This window comes from Dipteris shenzhenensis, chromosome 6, assembly GCF_047967505.1.
Source record: "Dipteris shenzhenensis isolate YYH24624 ecotype China chromosome 6, Dip_SZ_1.0, whole genome shotgun sequence".
Lineage (NCBI taxonomy): Eukaryota > Viridiplantae > Streptophyta > Polypodiopsida > Gleicheniales > Dipteridaceae > Dipteris > Dipteris shenzhenensis.
In genome coordinates, this window is record NC_141601.1 from 10,643,940 (window position 1) to 10,656,278 (window position 12,339).

Here is a 12,339-nt window from a genome sequence, read left to right on the forward strand (position 1 = left end):
TGTCTCTAGTTTTTCCCAATCTCATAGACCCTTTGGTCTTTCATAGATGTTAATCAAACTTTCTTTCTTTCTTTCTTTCTTTCTTTCTCTCTCTCCATATCTACTACCCCACTGCTTATATTGGTCTTGGAGCCCGAGTAAAGCTATGTGCTTCCAGCACTCTCGTTTCTTTAGTTCAACTATAGAATTTTGCTTTGCAAGTGGCTATCCCAAGTAGCTACTCAATGTGTTTACAATCCTTCAATTCCCATACCCCACTAGATTCCTTCCTTCACTCCTATCATAGACCAAATTATAGATAGCATCTCTAATTCAGCCTCTTGTAAGTTTCCCTGCAAATTCCTTCTTAGGCCTTTACATGAGACCTAGTTTTTTAGCATCCATGTTGCATTGCATCCTTTTGAACCTACCTTTCCACAACATCATATAGATACTTTCTAAGCATATATTGATTCTACTTTTTTGTAAAGTATTTCTCTTTTACACAAATTTCATGGGCATCACATTTTCTTGTGAGCTGTAGAAAGAGATTGTATGTGGGTGCAACCATGGTCCAATCACAACAATCCAAGAGACATTTCAATCCAGCATATTTTGTCTCATTCTTTAGAATTTATGACTTTTATTTTCAAAGAAACAGAAAGAATCCCTTCAATTATTTTAAAAGAGAGACATTTTACACTTACCGATTGAACTTCTCTCCAACATCACACACCCCAAAGCGCCAAGAGTGACCACTACAAATTTAAGCTCTGGCAATCTCAATGCCATTTCTACTAGTGCCTTTGGTAAAGTCTGTGCCTCAGTCCATGCCTACAACAAAATAGAGACATAACTAGTAAAAGAAACAAAATGTTTATACCCTTTGCACATGACTGCTAGCAATCATATACGTTTTCCACACCCCTTCTTTCCGTTCCCATAAAAAAAGCAATAAAAAACACCTTCCCCTTTTATTCTCTCTACAATGTTTGAGTGTTGGGCACAACCATAGATGCAACATAAAATTCAAGAGAAACACTAGGCGTTGTTACAATCAATGATATTCATAGACGTGGTCATTTATACAATCTAGGCATTGAAGGCGCCTGTTGCCATGGCTATGCCTTATTTTACAACATACATCTAAATTGAGTATTTTAATCAAAACCTTAGGTCTTGATGGGGCCATTGAATAAAAATGTGCAATAACTTATCTTTGTCCTTAGGGGTCTATTAAAGTCAAGGGTGCATTGGGATGCATGAAATGGTGGGTGAAAGAGTGTTTGACGCGGGGGTTCATCCTCTTCTACCGCAAGTATCACCGGAAGCCTAGGTCTACTAGTGCAAAGAGACATACTCTTACATTGTGATACAAAGGAACAAAAAGCGTTGTGGTGCAATGTACGAGGAATGCAAAGGTAAGAGAAGCATTGAGGTAAGAGAATGCAAAGGTACGTTGTGGTGCAATGTACGAGGAATGTCCCCTCTAACCCACCTTTTCCTTCATCTTGGCTGGCCGCATTCACTAGCGAGGACCTACAACTTCTCCTATTAGTGCAGTGTCCTTTCTCTCTCATTAGTTCTTCTTTTATCACCCTCATCCATTTGCTACTTAGTTTCGAATGTTCTGATTCTCGACTATGTGGAAGTCCCATCATCCTTTGATTCTTTGGTGATACCCTAACTCCTCATGTGCACCTCCAAGATCTAGCTCTGACTTTATACTAAAGTGAACCAAGTGGCCTCCATGTCAAAGCACCTGAGATGTCAACAACCTTGCCCTCTCACCTCTAGCTGCCTGGTGATCACATGGTTGCTTAGTCAAGCTGAAAAGTTGCTTAGTCTCTCTAGTGTATAAGAGGCCACCCTGTCACTTCGCATGCACAGGAGCTATTTCGTCAGTTATCCTATGTCCACCTTGGTATAAAGCTGTAGCTCAACTCTTGTCCATAGGAAACCTTCCAAGAGGTCACCCACTGAAAAACGGAAGAGAATTATCCAAGCCACGCCTTCCAAGTTGATTGCAAGTCAACATATAAGTTGGCCAGAGATCACATTTTGTGAAAGGGTGTGCTTCCTCATGAAACCCAAGCCATCCTTGATCTGCGCACTAGTGCAATGCATGCCAACATAGAGCTCTCAAACCCACTGGTGGGAGTCTTTACCTCCAAACCTTTTAGTCTTGTTCCACCCTTCTATTGATGGGGACTCGACTTGGTGGGGCCTATCAACCCAAGCATGAAGAAGAAAAAACCCATATCCTAGTTGCAGCAGATTATGGCATCGACTGTGGTGAGGCCCATGCTGCTACGACATGCTAGGGTGGCTACCTTCCTACATGAGCAAATCACTTCATAGTTTGAGTGCCCCATTGAGTTGATGGTATTCTCAATAAGGTGATTGAGGAGTTGATGGGAGAATTTGAGATAGTGAATAAAACATCCACACCTATTACCCAAGGGGTAATGGTTTGGTTGTAGCAAAAAAATCATATGCAGCATCTTGACCAAGCTCTTCTAGATCTATTGCCTTCAAGATTGGTACATGTTACTTCTAGTAGCTGTGTTCGCATATCGATGGCATACAAGGCCAATATTGGGTACTCACCTTTTCAGCTCATGTACAACTTGGAGGCAGTCATGCCTTTTGAATTTTGTAAGACTAGAAGAATGGTGGAACAAGTGGATGATGACTTAGAAGCTTACCATGGAACGGTTGTCGGATCTTGAAGAATTGTACGAGCATTGAAGGCAGGTTATCTTTTCCCAACAAGTGTGATAGGATAGGCAGAGAAGCTTGGCATGACCAGAAGTTGCAACTTGGGAATTTAAGGTTGGCAATTTGGCACGATTGTATTCAAGCAAGTTCTTGAGGCGTAAGCCAAAGTTCATTAGTAGGTGAATATGCCCTTTCTTCATTACAAAGATTATTTTGAGCGAAGGAGTTTTTTTTGGCTATAGTGGAGGGCAAGATGCTAAAGGAACCCGTGAATGGATCAAGGTGAAAAAATATCATGCTTAGTGAGGGTGCTCCTTCATGAAACAAGGAGGCTTGGTGTCACCCCAAGGCTTGTTGAAACAAGGAGGCATGGTGTCACCCTAGATTCTATAAAACAAGAAGGCTTAGTGTCTCAGTGGAGCAAGGTGGCTTGGAGTCACCCTAGGCCCAATGGAACAACCTTGGAGTACCTATAAGCCAAATAAACATGAGGCTGTTGGTTGATGTACTTCCAATAACCTCCCTTCTCTCTTAAGTCTCTATATACTCATTCCTTCTCTCTCTTATTCACTTTCCCCTCACTCTATGCTCTGCTTCCTTACTCTCTCTTGTCTCATATTTTCTCTATCTCGAAGAGACTTTCAACCTCGCTCCCCTCTCCCTCAAATCATTCTCGCTCCAAGCCCCTTCATTAGCCCATACTCTCTAGAACTCCCTCACATTCTCTCCAAAATCTCCCCTCTTAATTCTACATACCACCTCCCTCTCAAATCTCTCCAAACCATCCCCTAACTCTGTTGTAAAGACCCCTTCATCCTCTCAAGTCTCTCTTAACCCCCGCGAGGGGGGCTAAAGGAAGGCTGCTGGTCTACAGAGAAGTTGGGGGCCATGAGAAGGGGTTAGGGGGGCAGGATCAATGTGCAGAGAACGAGGACGAGGAGAGGATGGCAAGAAGGGTAGCGTGAGGGTGGGCATGAGAGATGGGGAGGGGGTAGAGGGCTGTAATGTAGAGCTGCCCTGCCATCCCCTCCCCCCCCTTCTTCTTTGCAGACCAGCCCTCCATACCCCCCTCGGCCCTCCCTCCTTTGCATACCATCCCTCCCAAATCCCCTTGCCATCCTCTCTAGCCCCCCTCCATTCTCTGCACAGACCCAAACTCCCCCTCCATTGTCTTTTCCTCTTCCCCCCGCCCCCGGCAGCCTTGTCCTTAAAAAAGCCCCATCCACTCTGAACAAACCACGGGTCTATCATCTGCATCCATCCAATCATGGGGTAAGGCTGCATCTATCTGAAGTATCCTCCCTGCACTTCCTTTGAGGTGATTGACCAATTGCTATTGATGATCTTCTAGAAGCCTTTTGAAGGATTTCCAAGAACCTACAAAGGCGGGAGGGCCTCTCCCACCTGAACAACTGCATATAATGAGACAAACCAAGCTGCCTACCATGCTCATCAAGTATACTATCATTCCACATGATAGGCTGCCTGTCAATCTCTTTGAGAGAGGAGGGAGGAACTCTCCAAAGGGTATTTCTGAAGCTGGTCCAAGCTTTCATAATAGCGACCATAAGTGGGGAGGAAGGAGATCTAAGACGGTGAAAATCCATCTGGTGTTGTCCATCCAGTCTCCACCTGAGGAGGGGTTGCAGGTCTGAATGCAATGAATAATAAAAAATTTCCACGGCTCATCCTCAGGCATAAAACCTCTAACTACAAACTTGCAAGCAAGGCCTTGCATTGCAAATCTGGGCCTATGATGTTGAGACCCCCCTCCTGCATGGGAAGGATCAAGGTCTTCCAAGCCACCCTGACAATAGTGTCTGATGTGCCATCTAGCCCACTCCATAAAATATTCCCTATAGGCCTTTATGAGATCCCTAGAGCTGCACCAATAAGAGTAAACATACCAAGTCGTGGCCAGCAAAACCCAGTTAACAACCACCACCCTAGATGCAAGGTCCAACCTGGCTGAACTCCAGAAAATGAGTTTCCTCCTAATGCTCTCCAACACCGGAGCAAATTGTTGGGAAGAAGAGATACCCATACCGACCTGGCATCTAGGTACCTAACTGACACACCCCAGTGAGTCCAAGTGAAGCCCAATTCAGCCCCCCAGTTCAGAGTGTCATCATCACTGATCCAATGGCCGTTGGACTTGTTCGATTAATGTGAGCACCTGCTGCAATACAAAACAAATCCAAGGCTGTCCAGAGGAGGCCTCCAAGAAAATAGCAGTGTCATCTCCTAGCTCACAATCCACGAGGTCCTCCTCCTATCTGAGCGGTAGTCTGAGCCCAAGAATGTCAACTTCAGATCTAAGAAAAATGCTCATAGCCTCAGCCACAAGTAGGAAAAGATAAGGGGCAAGAGGGCTCTAGAAATCTGAAATCTCTCTCCCCTGATCCCTCTGATAAGCGCACCTGGCTACTGGTCTGTACAATGCTGAAACCCGATTGATCCATGCATCTAAAAATCCAAAATGGTGAAGGGTGCCCTCCAAGAAATCCCAATCTACCCTGTCATAGGCTTTTTCAAAGTCCAGGAGTAGAATGGCTAGCTTTTGTCTACTTTGCATGGCCCACTCAGAAGCTTCCCAAAAAGAGAATATATTATCAAAGATAAAAAACTCCCATCTGCGTATCATAAATAAGATCTAAAGTTTTGCCAGGATTTTGTTGTAAGTGCCCAATAGAGTGATAGGTCTCTCTAATTTTGAGATTAAATGTATGAGACCCTCTGTGAGTGAGTCGCGCATCTCAGCGGAGTCCCAAACACCCTGCAGGGATGAGGTGATGTGATCCCCAATCATATCCCAAAAGGTGAGGAAAAAAGAGGGTGTAAGCCCATCTAAACTTCGGCACTTCCCCTTATGCAGGGTAAGAAGTGCAGTCCTGATCTCTATGTTGGTGAAAGGTGCATTAAGAGAGACTCTCATATCTGGTTTCACTAACATAGGAATACACTGCCATATGACATGTTTGGCATCATCTGGTGCCTCACTACCAAAATCTGCTGGGAGAAGAGAGGCATAATCATCTCTAACCATGCGAATGACGGCATCTAGATCTGAATGCACTACTCTGTCTAAGTCAATGAGCTGAGAAACACTCTCTCTACTATGCCTAGGTCCATGAGTAGAGAAAATATACTTATTGACTCTACCTCCCATCTAGATCCAGAAGGACTCTTGTGCATGAATGGCATACTCTGCTCTCTGATCCAACAAAATCTGTTGATGAGCCCTTGCTGCAACAGCAATAAATCCAAGCATCTTGGGACCTCTTCTACTCTTCCCTCTGCAAGGCTGCCAACTATTGGCGAACACCAATCTCTTGTGTAAGAATCTCATGCCTCCTGTTTCTAGCAACCAGATGATAAAATTGGTGACTCTTCTTCTCGAAAAAAATTGCCAAAACAAAGAATCTCCGATCTATTCATCAGGGTACTACAGAGGCTCTTGCCTCCACCAGCAAATGGAAATCCAGACCCTTGCCTCCAACAACACATGGAAAGACAAAGTCATTCAAGCCTCTCAAGTGCACCTATTGTAACAAGCTTGGTCATATGGAGGACAGATGCTACCAGAAGGTTGCCAAACAGCAAACTAAGGACCATGAAAGTTGGGTTGCAGCCCCCACTAGTGATGATGAAGATGATGACCCTCCGACACAAGTTCATGCTCTCACTACTCAAATCCGACATCTCTCTCTTCCTCCAAAGGACAATGGAGATGATGATCCATCATGTTGTTTTTGGGTACTCTGCCCTGGGGTTGTTTCCCAAAAATGAATGCAATAAATCATGTGTGTTGAGTCAATAAAGGTTCTCTACCTTGGATAGTCCTCCTAAAATGATGTATGGGTTTTCTATGGTGTGTGGCTCCATGTCTCTCATTAGTTTCTGGAGCCAGGAGGGAGATTTACCGTGGGAGCCATGTATTGGCTTTGATAGGTCTATTTATCAGGCCTGGCATGTGAGTTCAAGGATGTTGGTGCATTGGTCTCCTAGACCTCTGAGCCAGTCATGCATCCATGCATAATGAGCCTCTGAGTCTATACCATGCTCACATGCTCACTTGTCTCTGAGTTAGCATGGGAGCCATGTCTAGTTCTAGACCGTCATTGCACAGTCTGTAACCGTCATTGTCATGTTCTGTTCTTGGTTCTATTCCAGTAGTCACTCACCTTTCCTCCATGGGGGGGTGTTAGGAAATGGAGTCAAGTTGAGTCAGTTTTGGTGAGTCCTAGTACTAGGTATCTAGGAGTGCCACGTGTCATACTGGGAGTTATCCCATATACATTTGGTACTTAGTGTGTGTGTGCCTATCCTATAAATGCATTGTACTTTCACTTGTCAAATCAATCAAGCCTCAAGCCTCTTTTGGTTATGTAAGTACTTTCTTTTGGTTGTTCATTTCTTTCTAGCATTTCAATTCCACTTCCATTTCCATTATATTTGCTATCTAGTCTACCTTGCCTCCCATCTAGTTCCAACACCTCCCCGCCCCCCCCCCCCCCCCCCCCCCCCCCTCGAGAGAACAGTGAAAGACTAGTAACATGAAGCTGGAGTGTAGTTAGTACCCATGTCCATTACAATAGGGCCAGGTAGGAGGACTCCAGAGAAGCATGATGGTAGGAAGAGTCTACATGGGGAAGATAATGGGAGAGGTAGTGATAGTCCAAGAGTCCAAGGGTGGCACGTGGCAACATTTCCTTTTCTTCTCCTCCAAGATGCCACATGTCAAAAATCCCCCTGTTTTTTTTTGGGATCCATGGGTAATATGTAGAATAGATGGGCGCAACTTACACACATCAAAAATTTGGGTGACTCCAAAGACAGAATCAGCTTCCATCTCCCGCCCATCATAAGAGATTTCTAAGATGGGCAACCTTGGCTGCATGCTTGGGCACCCATTGCCCAACCAATCAAATTCAAGTAGAGTGTCGTTCCCCATAAAATGCTACCTTTTTATAATGATTCTCGCTTGGGCTGTGTGTAAACCCCCTACCCATGACATTTTTGGCTGCCCAGAGGTTGGGTGCCTTTTGGGCACCCTCAGGCAGCCTCAGCTTCTCAGTACTAGTCAAAATCGCCATGCCACCTTAAGGCTAGGGCCACGTCATCAGCTCTCTCGGTCTGAGACAAGTCTAAGCCAACGCCAAGTACACGTCATCAACACCATTGTTGGAAGCTCGGCCAAAAAGACTTGGTGTGTCACATGCAGCCATTTTCCTTTACAGATTATCAAAACTTGATGGACAATGCCTCCATTGACCTGCAGTGAGGAATGCTTTATCGGAGCACCCATTCATGACAAAGGACCAATAGGTAACTGAGAAACATTCCATATGCAAGCCAATTCTACAGCATGCCATAGGCTACATAAATTGACCACTACTCATTACTACTCAGAGTCAACCTGTAGCACATGTACCACGATGGCATGTATAAAGAGAGTTACAGACTCCAGAAGAACATCATCGTCATTATGCCTGTGTATCTACCTGTGGGAACTTTGACGAGCAAACTACATAATCTGCCATTTCCAGCAAGTTATCCAGGCCTTCTCTCTTTCGTTCAGCATCAACAAGGACAGGTATTTTCCGCTTCTTTGCCTGGTTAGAAAACACAATCCAATAGGTTTCAAATTCTCCAAAAAAGTATACTGAAAGCATAAGGATTGGAATCCTTAGTGCCTGACATGAATGCGGTACTAAAAATGATTAAGAACAGTCATTGTAAATCTTGAAACTAAATACATCAAATACAATATCCAGAGCAAAGAATCCAAGCACTTAAAGCTTGTGTAGTTACATAGACAACTACAAGTATATCATGAAATACAAGTAAGAACTCAAGCTACAGTTGCTCTAAACACATTGAGAATACATAGTGGCCCTTTCCCAAAAGAGGTGCTCTATGAATTCATAACTGGAAAAAGTGGAAATCTACTTCCTAAATTGAAATCGCAGGATTGGTGTGCCTTAACATGATGATACTTGTACTGCTGCTCATACTGTGAATATCTCTATGGTCACTAATCGATTCTTTGATCTACCACTGATTTCCATTCCACAAGGAGACACTTCTGACTACACATGTTCACCTATTGTTGATCAGCAGCAGGGAATTAAGCTGATGATGTATTGTATTTTAGTGTAGGTAAAGAGTCAACTAGGGGTATATCATGAAATAGAAGAACTCAAGCTACAGCTGCTCCAAACACAAAGAATACATAAAGGTCCTTTCCCGCAAAAGGTGAGCTATGAATTTCCAACCTAAAAAGAAACCAAATCTACACATGCAAGACTTTGCTAAATTGAATTGCAGGCTTGATGTGCCTTAACATGATGATATATATAGATCCTTCCCATTCGAAATGGAGATTGCTGCTTCTCATATTTTGAACGTCTCTATGGTAGATACGATTCTTTAATGTACCATTAACTTTTCCCCTTCCACAAGGAGCAGCTTATTGACGCCCTATGTTCGCCTATTGTTGGCCAGCATGCAGGGAGTTCAAATTTCTTGCTCTGACGATGTATTGTATCTAAGGACTTTGAACATCATTGCTTGCAAACCTCCTTGAATGGTATGAATGTGACCAAAAGTATTGTGATCAATTTGAATGTGTGTAGGATGCCTTTGGCATGCAGCCACATGGACATAGACTAATCCCCATCCAAATCCCTATCGAAGTTACAGAAATGCATGGTTGTCTCAAGCGCTCCACACATAGGAAGACCTTATTTGCTCCCCTCCCCCTCCCTCCCCATGAGTTGGACCACAGTGACTTAACGTGCATGGTCTATATGATGCTGTAGTACTTGATTCTTTATTAGGAGTTGCAACATGCTTTGGTGGGACGGTCAGTTGACATTCTAATGATTCAAGAGCATAGGTAATCAGCTTTGGACATCAGAGGATGGCGGTCTCCTCTTGGGGAGAGGTTTAGAGATTCGATCTCCAACAATGGCCAAGAGCAGGAGTGTTTGCATTTCAATAGCCCAGACTTTAGCCCCATATGTGCTTGATCATGGAGAGCTCATAGGAGAATGGATGGTGTGGATTGGCTTCAGGTTGGAAGACTCTAAGATTGAGATCATGAAGGTGTATGCACCTACTTGTCAATAGCAACCACCTTTCTGGAGATGACTTACTAAGAGCTTCTCATATGTGAACTTCTAGATTGTTGGAGGAGACTAACAATCTAGAGTTCAAGGACATTTTCTCATTTTTGACTATTCATTGTGTACAACACTTGGGAGGAGTTCATCTTTGGGGTTAGTGGCCATGATCTCTAGCATGAGGCAGAGTTCTATAAACTCCCAGGTGGCCTTTGCTACTCCTTCCGCCCGTGGTGGCATGATGGGCTACTTGAGAGACCAGATACATTTTATGTGGTGGATTGGGCGATACATAGAGGCGGAGCCATGGGCATTTTGGCAAAGATGAGATGTCAGATCATTCTTTGATCGTGCTTCACTTCGAGCAGCCCTGTCATGGACTCCCTCAAAAAGGGTGTGGATTCCCTATGCATTACTGCAGGAGGAGGAGGTCCATCAAGCCATAGTAGAGATTTTGGCAGTAGGACGGATGCTCCCCCATAGGTCAGTTGGGCCAGCTGGGTAGCAAATGCGATCTAGAGGAGTGGTGCTGACCCACAGTCGACAATCACCTGCCCTTTACAAATGGCACTCTCTTCAAGAGCGAGACAGAGCACTGAGACGAATCTTGGCCTCCATAGAGAGACTTGGAAAGCAAGACCTGTTCTCTTAGTGGCTTGCAGTACATAAGATGCAAAAATTTTTAGATGTACTTTTAAAATATTGAGCACTTCCATGAAAGCATTGCTGGCTACTGCACTAGTGTGTGTGAATAATTGGTATTCGTCAATAGAGCATGATGCCTCAAATGATCATGGCACAAATAGATGCTTACTTGAGAAAGACTGGGACATGCAAAGGGTAACCTACCATTTTTGAACATGGTACTTCAAAGGCAACCTTCTCTAGATACAAACACCAAGATGAGCCTAGTAGGTATGCATGGGAATAGGGATATTTTAATAAAGCCAACTACGATTTTTAAAGATTACATCTAAAAAGTTTTGCACCTTATACATCTAAAACTCTTCACTTGTAAAATTTCATGTAAGCTAGCTAGAACTCAAGAGAGAGAAACCATCTAGTCATCTTGGCATCAAATGTGCGGCAAACCGAAGTCATCTACACAGAATGAATAGCTGCCACATACGCCAACAATGCCATTGAGTCAGCCTACAAACTATCAGTTGTTGTAGTAGCCAAGTGGTAGCCAAGGAGCCACCAGACGTAGTAGGTCCTAATCCATGTTCCATAGCCACGCATGCCTCTCGAATTAGAGGAGGGTATTCTTACAAGGCATTATATTCAAGAGCAACTAGTTCATAGCATTGTATGTGGGAATAATGTCCCCCAAGTCCATGTGTCAATCAGTGCACGCCCACTTTACATTAAGCCACATCCACATGTATTTCACCTCATTTTTAAACTCGACTAGGAGTGAGACGATCACCTCCAACTAACCCGTGGTATTGGGGTAAGAGAAAAACCACCTGTTACGCTCTAGCCGAGGTAGCATGACCTCGGAAGAATCAATCGACATTTCCCTTAAAGGATCTATCTCTGTAATATATGTGTTTGCGCTTCATGTAAATGATCGGGAGGGATTTAATGTCAAGGTCCTGGGTGAGGGCTGATAGCACCAGACTAGATAGATCTAAGACCAAGGGCCTAGTGCTGAGATATTGCCTAGGGGCAAGGAATTAAATGCATCCCAAGAGAGGGGTGAAATGTTGCATTAGGAAGGCCCTATATAGATGACATGTGGCATCTAGATCTATCTAGGGATTTGGGGTTTGCTAAGGCTAGAGAGAGAAGAGAAGAAAATGATTCATGTGATTTTCAACGCAGATCTCTGTCTGGCTCGTGAGCCTTAGCAAAATTTGGCTGGGAAGAGAATCATGGTGCTGCTCCCGTGATCTGCAGTAGAGGCTAGAATAGGAGAGTTTGACAATTGGTATCAGAGCCTTGTGGAGAGAGCAAGGGACGGGTGACGTACTGAAGAAGGCTACGAAGTGGAGCGTTGGTGGCGAATCACCCGACGGTGACCTCACGAGACGTATAGCGTGGGATCGTCGAAGTACCTGTGTGCTGTGACGACGAACAGCGGGAGTCTGTGATAGAAGGCGCTCCCGTAAGGCAACTCGAAGGAACGTAATCAAGAGAGCAGTAAACGAAAAGAGGACTGTTGACGAACCATAGCTAGAACTCGGAATTAGGCAGGTCTTTCGACGAAACGAGGGATGAAGAGCGCAGGAGGGTCCTGCTACTTATGACCTCCATGCGATGGACGTAGTGGACTATGACGACGTGTCTGAGCGTAGCCCTCCCGCACTGATCGTAGTAAATGATCGGGCCTGACAGAGGTTCGTGTGACGAAGGTCTTCGACTGCTGTTTGTGTTCGTTGGTTGTTGGTAGAAGGTATCGTTACTGTGTCGAGGTGACCTTGCGGGAGGCTATTCGGTGCATAGAGAAGCCCGTGGAGAGCTGTTGGTAACAGCTGTCGACTGCTTCCCTGTCGCATATACAGTCAGA

General features: G+C 44.4%; 1 protein-coding gene across 3 annotated transcripts in view; it reads right to left on the reverse strand.

The window, feature by feature from the left end:
- The window catches only part of LOC147900769 (pfkB-like carbohydrate kinase family protein), a 157,720-nt gene that overhangs the window by 22,381 nt on the left and 123,000 nt on the right, over positions 1 to 12,339 (reverse strand). For all 3 annotated transcript variants that reach the window (XM_087375565.1, XM_087375563.1, XM_087375564.1), the window contains exons 8-9: positions 8,205 to 8,315; positions 687 to 813 (exon numbers count right to left, since the gene is read on the reverse strand). In XM_087375565.1, the coding sequence (XP_087231691.1) occupies positions 687 to 813; positions 8,205 to 8,315 (238 nt within the window). The remainder of the gene's footprint in view (positions 1 to 686; positions 814 to 8,204; positions 8,316 to 12,339) is intronic.